This window comes from Polyodon spathula, chromosome 34, assembly GCF_017654505.1.
Source record: "Polyodon spathula isolate WHYD16114869_AA chromosome 34, ASM1765450v1, whole genome shotgun sequence".
Classification (NCBI taxonomy): Eukaryota; Metazoa; Chordata; class Actinopteri; order Acipenseriformes; family Polyodontidae; genus Polyodon; species Polyodon spathula.
In genome coordinates, this window is record NC_054567.1 from 5,867,736 (window position 1) to 5,884,232 (window position 16,497).

General features: G+C 40.7%; 1 protein-coding gene across 1 annotated transcript in view; it reads right to left on the reverse strand.

Annotated features, from left to right (window-relative positions):
• Positions 1 to 1,247: 1,247 nt before the first annotated feature.
• Positions 1,248 to 16,497, reverse strand: part of LOC121303639 (nuclear receptor subfamily 6 group A member 1-like) — a 35,036-nt gene continuing 19,786 nt past the window's right edge. The window contains exons 3-9 of the mRNA XM_041234442.1: positions 15,347 to 15,402; positions 13,593 to 13,750; positions 12,850 to 13,080; positions 8,624 to 8,878; positions 3,494 to 3,615; positions 2,790 to 2,942; positions 1,248 to 1,491 (exon numbers count right to left, since the gene is read on the reverse strand). Of these exons, the coding sequence (XP_041090376.1) occupies positions 1,403 to 1,491; positions 2,790 to 2,942; positions 3,494 to 3,615; positions 8,624 to 8,878; positions 12,850 to 13,080; positions 13,593 to 13,750; positions 15,347 to 15,402 (1,064 nt within the window). The 3' untranslated portion in view covers positions 1,248 to 1,402. The remainder of the gene's footprint in view (positions 1,492 to 2,789; positions 2,943 to 3,493; positions 3,616 to 8,623; positions 8,879 to 12,849; positions 13,081 to 13,592; positions 13,751 to 15,346; positions 15,403 to 16,497) is intronic.

Here is a 16,497-nt window from a genome sequence, read left to right on the forward strand (position 1 = left end):
TGGAGGGATTTTGCATTTGAATTCTGCAGTGAAACTGATAACAAAACTACCTTGTAGTTCATTTTTATTATTATTATTATTATTATTATTATACAGCATTAATAACAGGCAAACTAATAAAACAACAATTGTTACCCATAGAGTAATGATTTCAGGAACTCAAAGGATTTTCTTTTAAATGAGATTGTAATTTTTAATTAGGTTGTAATAAACAAAGTTTTTTAGGGCAGTTTATTTAAACAAATTAAAATTCTGATCAATCAAAAGTAAAATTTACTTGGGGCGTCATTCGGCTTTGTTTGGTTTTCCATACAGACCAAAAGTAATTAAAAGGTGCAGCGTCCCCCAAATATTATTGACATATTTATTTTAAATATCTGTCTAGGTGTTGCCTGTAACATGATAAAAAGCAACACAAAACACCAAGCAGCTTCCTGAGTTAAAATACAGCTTGGAAACACCCTCCTGCTTGTGCGAGTGGCCTTCTTGACATGCCAAGAAGCTGGCAGTCTACGAAAGTAAAGGAAGCTTGTATCCCCACTGTTAGAACTACCGTCGTGGTAGGTAAACAAACTGGACATCTGCAGACACACATGCACTTCTATTGATCAGGACTGTGGCAGCTTGAAGCCTCTTTGTGTAAAGAGGAACGACAGCTCTTCAGAATGAAATCTTCAAAACTAGAGCACTTACTATTCCCTTTTGAAAGACAACTTGCTGTTTGGGGGGGGGGGGGGGGGGGGGGGGGGGGGGGTGGGGGGTTCAGCCAAGTGTACCAGCAAATGATGCAAAAGACAAATATGCAAACAACAGATAACATTAAACACATTCTGAATTGGTCGAATTGCAAAGATTGTAGTATCTTTGGCAAATAATTAGCTGAGCAATGGAACTAGCAGAGGGCAGCTTTCAAACACAGACCATGTGATAGCGGAGAACATACTTGACTGGGAAATGTTTAAAAAGCAAAATGGTAACCAAAGTAGCAGCACCATATTCCTGAGGTAGTCTTAACAAAAAAAACAATTCCAATATTTGTCTCAGCCCCTACTCAGAAAGAAATAAAAATCAAAAACAAAAATATAAAAGAATAACTAGTCCTAAAAATGGCAACACTGTAACAATTTAACACTGAACACACTGTAAACTGCAAGAACGATGCATTTCTGCATTGTTTTGTTTTTTTGTACAGAAGCATGTGCACTGTGTTGAAGATCATACATTCAACTCTGTCGTGAAATAAATATATAAGCAAAAAAAGTAAAAAAAAAATAGCTGCTTGTCACATTCCTGGGGAGCCCCCCGTCCCTCCACCTTCAAGGTTAATTGCGGCCGTCCATTCGTTCCCTGCTGGAGGCAGCGCTGTGAGGCAGAGGAACTGGAGGCCTGGAGGCCGGCCTCTTCACTCTTTGTTAATGCTGGACTTGCAGGAGTGCAGAACGGCTTTGAACAGGAGAGGCAGCTGCTCCAGGGGAACATTTACCATTTTTCCTAAGGACAGAAAAACACAGAATTAGCAACTGAGCTGACAAAAGTTACACACACTAAAGGACAACCTGCAAAACTGAACATTAAAGGATATCACTGCCTAACGCACATGAAAATGTACTATCCAGACTGTTGGCCCACATGGCAATTAAATTACAAAACAGGGACAAGCAGTAATAGGGAAGAGATTACAGTTTTTTTTGGCAGTAATGAGATTACTGCTGAATGACTGTTTCCTGTTTTTTATTAATTTAAAACACAGCTCTGGCCAGTCTACAGGGGTCGCTGGTGCGCAGTGAGCTAAGAACACCCTGGCTGACCTAAGCTCTCCCGCCCCGGGCGGCACTTGGCCAATTGTGCGCCACCCCCTGGGAACTCCTGTCCACGGTTGGCAGTGGAATATCCTGGACTTGAACCGGCGACCTCCAGGCTGCGCATCCTGCACGCCACGCGGATCGCCTTTACCGGAGCGCCACTCTGGAGTCGTGCTTCAGTTAGCTTTGAGCAGTGAGGGGAAGCGTGAACACAGTCAGTGCTGTTGCTCCCCAGCCTCAGTGCTCTCATTAGCTTTGAGCAGTGAGGGGAAGCCTGAACGCAGTCAGTGCTGTTGCTCCCCAGCACCAGCGCTCTCATTAGCTTTGAGCAGTGAGGGGAAGCGTGAACGCAGTCAGTGCTGTTGCTCCCCAGCACCAGCGCTCTCATTAGCTTTGAGCAGTGAGGGGAAGCGTGAACGCAGTCAGTGCTGTTGCTCCCCAGCACCAGCGCTCTCATTAGCTTTGAGCAGTGAGGGGAAGCCTGTACGCAGTCAGTGCTGTTGCTCCCCAGCACCAGCGCTCTCATTAGCTTTGAGCAGTGAGGGGAAGCCTGAACGCAGTCAGTGCTGTTGCTCCCCAGCACCAGCGCTCTCATTAGCTTTGAGCAGTGAGGGGAAGCCTGAACGCAGTCAGTGCTGTTGCTCCCCAGCACCAGCGCTCTCATTAGCTTTGAGCAGTGAGGGGAAGCGTGAACGCAGTCAGTGCTGTTGCTCCCCAGCACCAGCGCTCTCATTAGCTTTGAGCAGTGAGGGGAAGCCTGAACACAGTCAGTGCTGTTGCTCCCCAGCACCAGCGCTCTCATTAGCTTTGAGCAGGGAGGGGAAGCCTGAACGCAGTCAGTGCTGTTGCTCCCCAGCACCAGCGCTCTCATTAGCTTTGAGCAGTGAGGGGAAGCCTGAACACAGTCAGTGCTGTTGCTCCCCAGCACCAGCGCTCTCATTAGCTTTGAGCAGTGAAGGGAAGCCTGAACACAGTCAGTGCTGTTACCTGCAATGTAGCGAATCTCAGGCAGACACATCATGAGCTCTGGGAAGCGCTTGGGCTGGTGCGGATACCTGAACTCCGTGCAGTCCTGGCACACGTACCAGTAACGCTTGTTCAACTGCTCCAACTGAGACACATTCGTGAGGCCTCGGATATCTGCTTAGAGACGAAAAACCATTGCTACAATTAGCATGTAACATCACAAACGCTATCATGGTATATCATTTACTAACAGTACTGCTGAGTTTGCATCACTGGAATTTAGAGCTTAGGGAAGCATCACTCCCCTGTTCCTGTACTTTACATGTATTTAAAGTGTGTTAATCTGCCACCTTTTAGTGAGAAAGCTCTTTTACAGCAAATCCTTTGCACTTGTGCTCAAGGGGCATTTAGACCCATATTCCCTGACATTACAATGGAAAGTATAAGTGAAAAAGATAGGGAATCTTAAACACCCCCACTGTAACTATGTTTGAATCAATTAATACATGTCTCTGTATGTTTGTGCAACCAAAAAGGAAAGCATATATTTTATAAATCAGAAAAGCAGTTATATGTTCCTTAATTCATCAGTGCAGCATTTGCAGCTTCCCTGTTTGAGGTGCTGGTTTGCAAGGTGTGTGTAATAGAGCACCTCAGTAGAAAGAGAGAGGTGTTTCTATAGAGTGGTATCTATACACTGGACTGGATACGAATCCCTTCATTACCTTGATTAAGGAAATTAATGGCCTTCATGCAGGCATACTCTTCATTGCTGACCTTCAGCTGATTGAATTTCCGAAAGAGGTATATCAAACGCTCCATCACCTCGATGCCATCCTCGCTAAACCTAAACAAAGAAAAAGAAAAACTATTACCAAAAAGAGGCATATCAAACACGGCGTCACCACCGTGCCACCCTCGCTAAACCTAAACAAAGAAAAACTATTACCAAAAAGAGGCACATCAAACACGGCGTCACCACCGTGCCACCCTCGCTAAACCTAAACAAAGAAAAACTATTACCAAAAAGAGGCACATCAAACACGGCATCACCACCGTGCCACCCTCGCTAAACCTAAACAAAGAAAAACTATTACCAAAAAGAGGCACATCAAACACGGCATCACCACCGTGCCACCCTCGCTAAACCTAAACAAAGAAAAACTATTACCAAAAAGAGGCATATCAAACACGGCATCACCACCGTGCCACCCTCGCTAAACCTAAACAAAGAAAAACTATTACCAAAAAGAGGCACATCAAACACGGCATCACCACCGTGCCACCCTCGCTAAACCTAAACAAAGAAAAACTATTACCAAAAAGAGGCATATCAAACACGGCGTCACCTCCGTGCCACCCTCGCTAAACCTAAACAAAGAAAAAATATTACCAAAAATGTTTAAATAGGAAAACCCATATTGCCCTTCTTGGTGTTTTGCTACTCCCTATACAACATTAAAACACAGTGTACTTAAACCCCCTTAAAAGAAGTGTTTCACCCCTTTATTAACATTTAAAAGAAAATACAGTATAAGTTATTGGTGTAGCTGTATTAAGATCTGCAGCTAGGTTTAAAGGAAAGTTATTTGGGATTGTCCTGCAGGTGCAAAGCTGCAAGGACAGTCCTTCTAATGAACCAAGTGGAGAGATGCAGTCGGCAATAATAAATTCAACCTAATTGCAAGAATTAGCTACTTTTCAAAATTCATAAAGTATCTGTCCAAAATATTTCCATGTCTTTCTATTCTCATGTCTTCCTCCCTTCCACTCAACAAAGCTGGTTTGTTCATTTCACCCCAGACCTCACTCCTCCACACCTCCTCTCTACGTGGTGTTAAACAGCTCCGGCCCTACAACTGTAACACAGTATTCCACACGAGGGAGGAGAAAGCTGCATTGGAAAAACAGGGGCCTCCTTTTATCACAGCTGAAAGGAAAATAAAGCTAGCAGTGTTTCTGAATTAGTCTGAAGCAACGCAGGTAGTGAATTTAAGGACTACAGTGTCATGTTTTTGGCTTGTTTTTGGGTTGTATTCAGTTAGAAATTCTGTATTTATTTTCAGTGCAAAATGCTCAAAAGCTCTCATAACAGCCTTGTCTTAAACGTATTTCAAATAAGTCTTTAGCAGTATACAGTAGTAATCAGATAAACCAGACTGGACAGTTTCCCACTATATGAAGGAATGCAGCATTAAATCATTTCCAAACATACAGATTAGCTGGAGAAACAGAAGCCATAAATCTGATATAATATTAGGGGCAGAGGGTGAAAGAGATAATTCAGACATAATTTACCGTGAAAGAAAACATTGATCTAATAATTCCAAATGTATGTACATTTTAGAAGACAGCTATTGTCCTTGTTCCTGATACTGGTGTTCTATTAAACTTACACTGTTTCTAGTTTCTCCCTTGTACAATGCTTCCAGTGTAAAAGGCTTTTAAAGATATAGGGCCCTGTTCAGCCAAAGGAACATTTTCAGACAGGAATAAAACTAAAAACAACTGTTTACCTGCTCGCTCTGAAACAAGAGGGTTTTTATTCTTTATTCCTATTTTAAAATGTGAATTCTGCCTTTGCTTTGAAATGTATTATAATTACATGAGACACTGATAGGTACTTTTCTGTGCTAATTTTGGTTTTGTGCTCGTTTCACCATTTCTTGGATGTAATGTTTTGCATTGTTTTAGTGGTGTTTTGGTCACTCCCTCCTTAAAATAACAAGCCCAGCTGTTGTCCTCAGAGAATAGTTCCTTATGGTCACTTACTTGTAATCAGCGGGCCCTCATAATCACAAAAGTAAGAACATGAAGGAGCACTTGCACTGGTTCAGATATTTGTATAAAAGTATCATATTCTAGCCAATCACTTTGAAAGGACTATGCGAGGCTAGGGGTGTATGATAAACGCTGGGTGAAGACTGGGTGAAATGAAGCCAGTTATAGTGCCCCTCATGTACAGTGTGACAGGCTGAGCCCAATGGACACAGACACGATTACACGAAACTGTGAGAGAAAGGCTCATGTGACAATGAGGTGTGTTCCTGTCAAAAAGCAGCGTTACAGTTACCGCTAGCAGTTCAAATGGTCCTTCCAGTTGGGCATATTTGTTTATAGGCATAAATGTTATATCACTGTAACATAGACAAATATATACAATATTGTATAATGAAAGCTTACTTCAGAAGAACATGTACAGTAGAAAAACACTTTTTTCTTGATAACAGTATTTCCGAAAACTTTTGTAATTCTGTACGGTAACTGCAGTTGTATTAATTTTAAACAGCAGGACATTCAATTAAAGCTACGGACATCTGTTTTTAAATCACATGATTGAAGGTAAAAAAAATCCATGCTTCTGTTTTCTGCATTGATTTCTGACGGCTTGAGGTAAATTACTTTTCAACTACAGTAGAACCTGTCACATCTGACTGAACTGGTTCCAGGGATCCAGCGATATTTAAAAATATCCTCAGTGAAAGTCATTATATTACACTGCAGCTGCTTTATTAACATCGGTGCATTACAAACGGAACATCAGTACAACACAGTACGGGACAACACATATACTGTGAAACAAAGCACTGCAATACAGGATCTGGCCATTTACAAAACAGCATTGCAAAAACAGTTCTTACTGTTCTCACAGTCTATACAAAAGTAATCCCACAGGTTTTTGTTTTTGTTTTTTGCAAAGTGCGTGTTAACCTGAGGCTTAAACAACAAGAAAACGTGCACACCAACACAAACTGGCTTTAGAGGTTGGCGAGAAAATCTTGTTTCAGCTTTTTAATGGTACAGTATATATTAACCCCTCGTTTTCTTTTATTGAACAGGGTTAAACTGGCCAGGTATGGGAAGTGACAGCATGTAAAATGTGAAACTGAAATCCCAAACAAAGTCTTTTTTTTTTTTTTTTTTTTAATTGCTGCAACTGAAGCTATATTGTCTGCTAAGAGCTGAATTTACTGTTTTAGACCCAGAATACCGTGGCAGTACGGTTCAGTTGGTAGCAGCGAGTGTAAATGACACGTGCTGGAGGTCTGTCAGTTAATAGCGTGTATTGCACCTTACAGGACTGGAGATGACAGGTTCTACTGTAGCTTGGTATGGTGGGTAAAACATCAGAGGTAATTCGTACTGGCCACACCCACTCCTCGAGGTTCTGAGGCTGAAAATGTAATCGACTTTGCAAGAGCAGGGAAGTTTTAAATGTTCAAACTGCATCCACAAAGGAAGTAATGGAAAGCATGCCAGCCATGCAGACGTTGAAATATTCCCTTTAACTGCGTTCTTAATAATCGTATAGTATGAAGACTGTTGGTTTTTGCACTTTTTTGTCCTAAACTTTACATTTAAATGGATCCCTATAACCTTAAGTAAACAAATATAAAAAAGGTTGCTTCCTTTTACGACTTTGCTTTGAATGCGGAATGATACTTATGACCATTAAAAGTGGACTACGACTTGTTTACACTGGGCAGCAATATGTATATGTGTATTTATTCAGAACCATGTCTAGATGACTGCTATAAATACACTTCACTTTGTGAAAAGAGTGAATGGTCAGATAGCAAAAGTCAGACAGGGCATCTGATAATGTTGTTTCCTGAACATTACATCTTCCACACGCCTCTAGAATATCAACTGGTGAAACCAAATCCATCTTTCCTGAGCGTGTGGTCACCACTGAATGATGTGGTGCTCCCCTGATAGTGCGTTTCAGTGTCATGGCCAACGCAGTCATTATTCTGAGTCAACATGAAGCAGGAGGTCCTGATGAAAAAGCAGTTTTGCATCTTAAATGAATGTGAAGGGGACAATGCACGCCATTCGCTCACCCCAAAGAAATACAAGACAGATTGATGTGAGCCTGTGATAAGCACAATAGCATACTGTATATCATTAGATTTGTATCATGTCATAAGTCAATGCTAAAGATTAGCCAATTGCAAACATAAAAAACGTTTTCCAGTGAAAGTGCCATTGCTTGAAGATGCATTATTAATCACCACCTACTAAAACTGTGTTTTTTAAAATCTAGTTTTCTAATTCAACGTGAAACACACACTTAATACATACATTAAGAAACTGTGTTTTTATTATAAACATTGTCTCAAAATTGTATTTAGCAATTTAAAGAGCAATCAAATATATAGATAAAGATTTTTACTTGTAACGTTGCAATCAGCATTTACAAAACTCAGGTACAGTGTTTGTACATTGAGAAAGATGTTTGCCCTTCTACTGATTCCGTTTCTAAACTCAATTTGAATTGCCTGTGTTTACCTGTGCAGCTTGTTGGAGGAGGAGGGGTGTGTGTATTTGAATTGCCTGTGTTTACTTGTGCAGCTTGTTGGAGGAGGAGGGTGGGGTGTATTTGAATTGCCTGTGTTTACCTGTGCAGCTTGTTGGAGGAGGAGGGGGGGGTGTATTTGAATTGCCTGTGTTTACCTGTGCAGCTTGTTGGAGGAGGAGGGGTGTGTGTATTTGAATTGCCTGTGTTTACCTGTGCAGCTTGTTGGAGGAGGAGGGGGGGGTGTATTTGAATTGCCTGTGTTTACCTGTGCAGCTTGTTGGAGGAGGAGGGGTGTGTGTATTTGAATTGCCTGTGTTTACCTGTGCAGCTTGTTGGAGGAGGAGGGTTGTGTGTATTTGAATTTCCTGTGCTTGCCTGTGCAGCTTGTTGGAGGAGGGCATGTATTTGAATTGCTTGCCTGTGCTGCTCATTGGAGGAGGGCATGTATTTGAATTGCTTGCCTGTGCTGCTCATTGGAGGAGGGCATGTATTTGAATTGCTTGCCTGTGCTGCTCATTGGAGGAGGGCATGTATTTGAATTGCTTGTGCTTACCTGTGCAGCTCATCGTCAGATGGCGTGTATTTGGAGGTGACGGCACCCAGGTCTCCAAAGATCTGTGTGCTGTACACTGTGAGGCAGGACAACAGCAGCAGCTCCTGCCATGTGGAGCTAAGCAGGCAGGTGTAGTCTTTGATTGACAGCTCGCAGAAAAAGGGCAGCTTCTTAATCCAGGCGATCTGCCTGAAGAGCAGCTCATCCGCCAGCCGGCACAGCAAGGCAAAGAGCTCAGCCTGCGTCACTTTGTAGCTGTGACACAGAATGTGCATTATAAAACAGCAGAAAGTGCTTGATTAGTGGATAGCTTCGTCAGCTTGTATGGTCTATTATTATACCTAGATACCTTGCACCTAGATTACTTTGTTGGATGTATAAAACACAGAATGCTGCTGGTACTTTGAGCTACATTCTCAAAGTTTGTTAAAGGAAAAACACACCCAATATATATCATAAAATAAAATTGATTATGGCGCCCTTCATAGTGGACCACCATCACAAAGCACTTTACAAGATGCAGTAATACTCTTACTAAACCAGAAATAAACAATTCAGACATTTAATTAGAAGTGTTTCATTTTTGTTTAAGAATTGTATTGGGGTTTGTCCTTTCAGAAATACATTTTGGCGTATAAAGCTTTGAACTATATAGAAATGTACAGTGGCTCTCAAAAGTATTCACCCCCCCCTTGGACATTTTATTGTGTGACAACATGGAATCAAAATGTATTTAATTAGGAGTTTTTGCCACTGATCAACACAAAAAAAGTCCATAATGTCAAAGTGAAAAATAAAATATACAAATTGTTCTAAATAATTACAAATACAAAACAGAAAATAATTGATTTTGCATAAGTATTCACCCACTTTGCTATGACACATCTAAATAAGCTCTGGTGCAACCAATTGTCATTAGAAGTCATATACTTAGTTGAATGGAGTCCACCTGTGTGCAATTAAGGTGTTTCACATGATTTCAGGTTAAATACACCTGTCTCTGGGAGGTCCTACAGTTGGTTAGTACATTTCCTAACAAAAACTACATCATGAAGACGAAGGAACATTCAAAGCAAATCCGGAATAAGGTTCTTCAAAAGCACCAATCAGGGGTAGAATATAAGAACATTTCCAAGGCACTGACTATCCCCCGGAGCACAGTAAAGTCCATTATTAAGAAATGGAGAGAATATGGCACAACTGTGAATCTGTCTAGAACAGGCCGTCCTCAAAATCTGAGTATCCAGGCGAGAAGGGCACTAGTCAGGGAGGCTAAACTCTAAAGGAGTTAGTCTTGCATGGCTGAGCTGGGAGACACTGCATACAGCAACAATAGCACGGGTGCTTCACAAAACTGGCCATTATGGGAGAGTGGCAAAAAGAAAGCGTTGTTGAAAAAAATCCTAGCTAGAGGTTGCCAGAAGGCATGTTTGAGACTCTGAGACCAATTGGAAGAATATTCTATGGGTCTGATGAGACCAAAATAGAGCTTTTTGGCCTCAATGCTAAGCGCTATGTTTGGTGAGCACCATCCCTACCGTGAAGCATGGTGGTGGCAGCATCATGCTATGGGGATGCTTCTCTGCATCAGGGCCTCATGAAGATAGAGGGCAAAATAGATGCAGCAAAGTACAGAGAAATCCTGGAGGAAAACCTGTTGAAGTCTGCAAGAGACCTGGGACTTGGGAGAAGATTCATCTTCCAGCAGGACAATGACCCCAAACATACAGCCAAAGCCACACTGGAGTGGCTTAAAAACAAAAAGGTCAATGTCCTGGAGTGGCCCAGTGACCCAGACCTCAATCCAATTGAGATAATGTGGAAAGAGTTGAAAATTGTTGTTCACCAAAGGTCCCCATCCAACTTGACAGAGCTTGAACAATTTTGCAAAGAAGAATGGGCAAAAATTACAGTGTCCAGATGTGCAACGCTGGTAGAGACTTATCCAAATAGACTCATGGCTTTAATTGCTGCCAAAGGTGCCTCTACCAAATATTGACTCAAGGGGGTGAATACTTATGCAATCAATTATTTTTCTGTTTTACATTTGTAATTAATTTAGAAAAATATTGTAGATATTATTTTTCACTTTGACAGTGTGGACTTTTTTTGTGTTGATCAGTGGCAAAAACTCCTAATTAAATCCATTTTGATTCCATGTTGTAACACAAAACGTGGAAAAGTCCAAGGGGGGTGAATACTTTTGAGAGCCACTGTATATTCCATGTTGCCATGGAAACAAAGCTATATTGAAAATATATCCTTGTAATCTTGACGTACATATCTAGGTACATGCAAACAATATAAATAGAACAATGCATGGGTCAGAATATATTTACTGCATCACCCTACAGAATTAATTAATTTTGCTTCATGAAGTCAAATAAAACCTGCTGAATAATGTTACATTGATATATTCAATTACATATCGCTTTGTAGTTTTCCACATACTTAATGGAAAAAACTGACAAACTGAAAAATGTGACATTTTGAAATCTAACATACATGGAATACTGTATTACTATTATATGTCTTTTGCAATATAATTTTTTTTGTTTCTTTGATTACACGATGTAAATAAAAGATTTTGTTCAATCCTAAAATTCAAGGTGATGCCATAGCTGTACGTCTCGAGTTGATTTAGGGCAGTGATGCACGATTGGCGCTGTGCTTGAGCCACATGGCTATGCTATACCATTGTGGGATAATTAGAGCTGGCAGTTAATCACCCTTCTGCGATTAATGTGTAGATTTGTTTAGATGCATTTTTTTAACACGCATTAATTAATGTCTGTCTTGACCCGCTCAGCATATCTTAATTCATTCCCAGCGGCACTATTTTAATATACCTGAGTGCACGCAGCGCAGTAAGGGCACTTTCTATTTTAATATACCCGAGTGCACGCAGCGCAGTAAGGGCACTTTCTATTTTAATATACCCGAGTGCACGCAGCGCAGTAAGGGCACTCTCTATTTTAATATACCCAAGTGCACGCAGTGCAGTAAGGGCACTTATTTTAAATTCAGGATCTCTGTAAGCCTGTGAATCAAGCTGCATCATGTCACTACGATACAGGGTGTCCCATGTGAAAGCAGCCCTGTAAGTATTTCAGTTAGAGGTTGGCATTCAGTCCATTTTCACGTTGGGAGTGATATTCCTATATAAAGCATGTTTGTGATAACGAGTATTCCTGCACATGTCTGTGCTGCTCCATCATGAGATTATGTATTTATCATTTATGTGCTCGTTGCAATACATGTATTACTTACTGGCTGTTTTCAGTGGGACAGCCTGTATAACCAATGCTGTTGAAATGTGGGTAGCTACTGATTTTATTTCAATGACCACATTTAAAAAAATAAAATAAAAAATTAAAATGCTAATGAAAAACAGTTTATGAGTATATGAGGATAATGGACACCCTTTTAAAGGAACCTGATAATATACAGTTTAACTGGAAATGAATTAAGGTGCGTAAAACTAATTCCATTGTGGTTTAACAGTTGGTTCAAACAATTTAATGTATAATTCTGTGTAAATAAATATAAAACCATAAAGAGGGGCCAACAATATGAATCCAGAAATAAAAAAACAGGGTTTTTACGATGGGCTGTTTTTTGAATGATAATAATAATAATAATAATAATAATAATAATAATATCAGTAATATAACACATCTGAATGAGATGAATGCAGTAATTGTTTTTAATTGCTCGACAGCCCTTGGGATAATATATTCTGACTCATATATTATTATATTTATATAACTCTAACCTACTTATATAACCTTAATCTACCCAAAATGTAAATTTAAAAGGTTCCAAACATTTGAATTCATTAACCGCACAAAAAATGCTGACATTCTTTTAGTTTACAATTTCATTCCTGCTTAAATGACTATTGTCTATTATAAAGTGAAATGTAAGAACCACAGTGTTACCTGGGTTGTCTCAAGAGCTGTGATCATGTAATCACTTTGGCAACACAAAAAGCATACTTTGAAGTAAAAAATAAGAGCTAAAAAATGCTAGTACTAACAGACACCGTCACACACACACATACAATAACTTCAGAATCACCTTGAGAATACAAAACAACTGCAGAATCAAAGCCGTCGCGATTACAGATTTCATCATTTCAACCCTTCGTATCAGTGCTGTGCAACTGTGGGTCCACTAAACACAATAGGAAGCAAAGAGTCCCAACAAAGAGTGAAGATACTTACCCGTCTTCTATCAGCATCGGTGTGCAGAGAGGCTCCAGGTCTTCAGACGCCACTAACTGAGTGACTAGAGACTGGGCCTGGGGGTCCAGGCTGCGTGACTGCTGGGGCAGCAGGCCGGACTGTGCAGCATAGCTCAAAAGGTGCGGCAGGTACTGGTAGTGCGAGGACACTGGCATCCCAATGTACTGGTCCCTGAGTGCAGTGGTGTACCCATTCAGCTCCACTGACCTACTGGAAAAGCCAAGTCCACACATGTTAGATTCTAGCCACCACTGTATCACTGAATTACTTCATCTTACACAAACTTAGCTTCGTACGAATAAACCACTTGGTTCACAACTGTTGACAGGGCTCTCTTATAAATGGGTTTCAAAAAGCTGACTGGTGCTAAAACTAGACTTTAGTATGAATTTGACCCCAGTACCAACTTTTTATTTTCTTTCTTTTTAGTGCCATTCAGTTCTCTCAAGTGAGACTGCTGTATTATGTATTGGATTTGTTACGGGGGCTAGACTCAAAGCACTGACCCTGAGCTGGATTCAATTCCTCCAGGGTCCTCTAGGCCTGCTGAATTAGCCCCCTGCACTTTTCACTGGATTTGGCCCTATATCTAAATTGAAGGTTAACATCACTGTGAAGAGACGCAAGTTATTTGTGAACTGTGTGTGTGCATATTGGTTAAGGGTGCTGAGCAGGGAAAGGGCTGCAGGCTCGGGCTCGGAACACCTCAGTGCGACTCCCACCTTGATGATAGAGTGGAAACAGGTGACGGCTGGTTGCCCTCGGAAACCCCATTGCCTGGGGAGCTGTGATCACTGTCTCCATTATTACTCCAGGGTATGCTGGCCTCCTCCTCAAATTCTTGCCCAGTCATAATTCTCTCAATCTCCTCGTCTGTTATCTGCAAAGCACAAAGAAGGAGTCCAATTCAACCCTGTTTCCCTCCCTCCTCCTCTCAGGAGTAATTCAGTTAAACAGAAAACTCAAACTGGTGATGGTACAGCACTAGGAAGAACCACCTGAGGTGTGTATTTTTCATCTGATCATCAACATTATACTCTGACGACTGAACACTGTACATATTTGTATTACATTAAATATAATTCCAGTCTATTAATTGTAGTTAATCTAATTGTAATTCATATTCCCAAGTGCAGCAGTATATATCTGCAAGCCTTTTAATTTGTGTTTTTCATGTATGAAAAAAAAGCAAACATTTTGGCAAATTCTACTAACAATACATACTTTGTATATTGCAACAGGTCCCCAACATTTCTGGAGCAAAACAGGTTTTATTGGTGTGATTTGCCAGATATTTTGGTTGCAAATATTGATGGCTTTATAGTAGTTAATATATAGTAGCCCCGACTGGCTGGGAGGAGTGCCCAGAGAGCTTACACTCTTTTAAGAAGGCAGCAGAGCGAAAGTTTGCTGTGTTTACATCAAGGAGGAGAGCGTCCACTTCATGGAGCGAACAACTAGATCAAACTCTTCCACTCCAAAATGGTGCTCGTGAAGGCAGTGCCCAGGCGAGCTGTCAGAAGGAGTCGCCAGGAGGACGCCGGGACTTCACTGGGTCGGTTTAGGGGATCTGATCCCAAACTAGAGAGGTTTTGTAGTGCAGTAAGTTCCTGGAGCAGGATGTCTCTTCTAGTGAGGTAAAATGTTATTTTTAGCTTTGTTTGTTTTGTTTTCTTTATTAAGTCCGGTGCTAGGATTACCATTGTTGGTACCCTAGCGTTGGGCAGGTGTTGTTTATTAATTCTGCACGCCTGTGTGGCGTGTCAACACCCACTGCTCTATGTTGGATTCAGTATCATTCAGTGACGACCCAGGTAGGTAACATTACCCTGTCAAAGACCCCTTCCAATCCAGTTACTACACTGCAGTTTACCTAAACAGAGTAGATTATATGAACCAGACAAAGAATATATACACTAGGTCAGAGGGCAAGCTTTGTGCCCTGTAGCAATGTAACATAAAACTAAGAAAGATTGTAAACACGTTTTCCATTTTGAAATGGAGTTGTTGTCTTGTACTACCTGGCTTTCATAAGATACATAATGATGAGTCAGCACATACATCAAAAGGGACATTTAGTGAGCGGTTCCCTTTCAATGCATTAGAGGCTGTCGTGTACAGACAAGTCGCATGTTTCTTTAGTGTTTTCAGAATACAATGCTATTTTGACACTGGATTGTAGCTTCCACCCCAGTCAGCAGCACAAAGAACAATAAAACCTGTTTTATCTTGTGAAGTGACTGTCCCTGAAACATCTCTACTGGTTCCCACACATTGGGGTTTAATGATTTTATTCCATAGGGATGGGTCTCAGACACAGGTGTATTTGTATCTGCCGCAGATAGGATTATTAAAATAGACTCCATTCACTGAGTCACGTTTTTCAAATTAATTTAATCAATAACCAGGAGTGGGAATGATGGGTGAAGTGTTATTTAATGTGGTCACTGCGAGGTTGACAGCATGTAGGAGTTACCTGGACAGGTCCAATGCTTTTGTTTCTACCGCCTGGCATCCCATCTTCCCTGATTGCTGCAAAATAAGAAGGGAACAGGTAAGACAAGTTCCATAAGGGCTTATGATATGAAGATCTGAACCTATTTCTGAACTTCTGCAACAGTAGCCTCCCAATGTTTCTTTTATAATTTAATATGAATGTTAGTTCTATTTGCTGGGTTTTATTTATTAGACGTCAATGTAGAATAAGTGCTACTTAATTGTTATTATTAAATGTGTAACCCTGTTCAACAATCCATAATTCAGAAACAAAAGTGAATATGATGGCTCCTTCTTGTAGTTAGTATCTTATAGAGGGCACTATAATACTTCTGCTTGTGAGAGCCTGGGTCCCTCTAGTGTTGATCAGAGTGAACTCTCTACACAGAGCGATTCTCACTGCACTGTAGTCACTCCAGACGGGAGGACTGGAGCAGGAGGTGCTTACTTGAGCAAGGCCACTTTCAGATAAGATAAGGACACAATAAACGCTGTCTTCTAATGTATAGTAACACGAGCTGCTGTCTTTCACGGTGTACCCCTATGTTTACTGAGGTTTACCAAGGTTAAAGCATAGTGTAGGAAAGCATAGACAAGCAAGGTAACAAACAGAAAAGTAAAGCATAATGGAACACTATTGAAACCTATAGTAATAATATATGTTATACAAAACTACTGTGAAAATTGAAACTGGCAAACTTATGTGGAATCAAATTGAAATATGTTGGCCTACGGTAACATCCATCTAGGTTAGTTTAGAAGCTTCACAGAAAGACTACCCTGCTGAGGTCAAGGAATGAATACATTTTAGTGTCTTCTACTAGAACAGAATTATGAATGGGCAAATAAAATCTCATTAAAATCAAAGCCATGTAAACCTCAAAAGAACATATACACGGATGAAGGCTATATTTGCATCCTGAGCCATTGGAAAAAAAAAGGCATAATACCACAGTAGCGACGTCAAAAAGTGATAATGTTAGAGATAACGGATAACACAGAACGTCTGTACAGCATTGAAAAAAAACTGAACTGTACTGCTGAACCTCATCTTTAACAGTATCCATGTATTATAAAATGCATATTATATATGTGTACATAAAAAATAATAGATGGGCTTCTTCAGTGAGT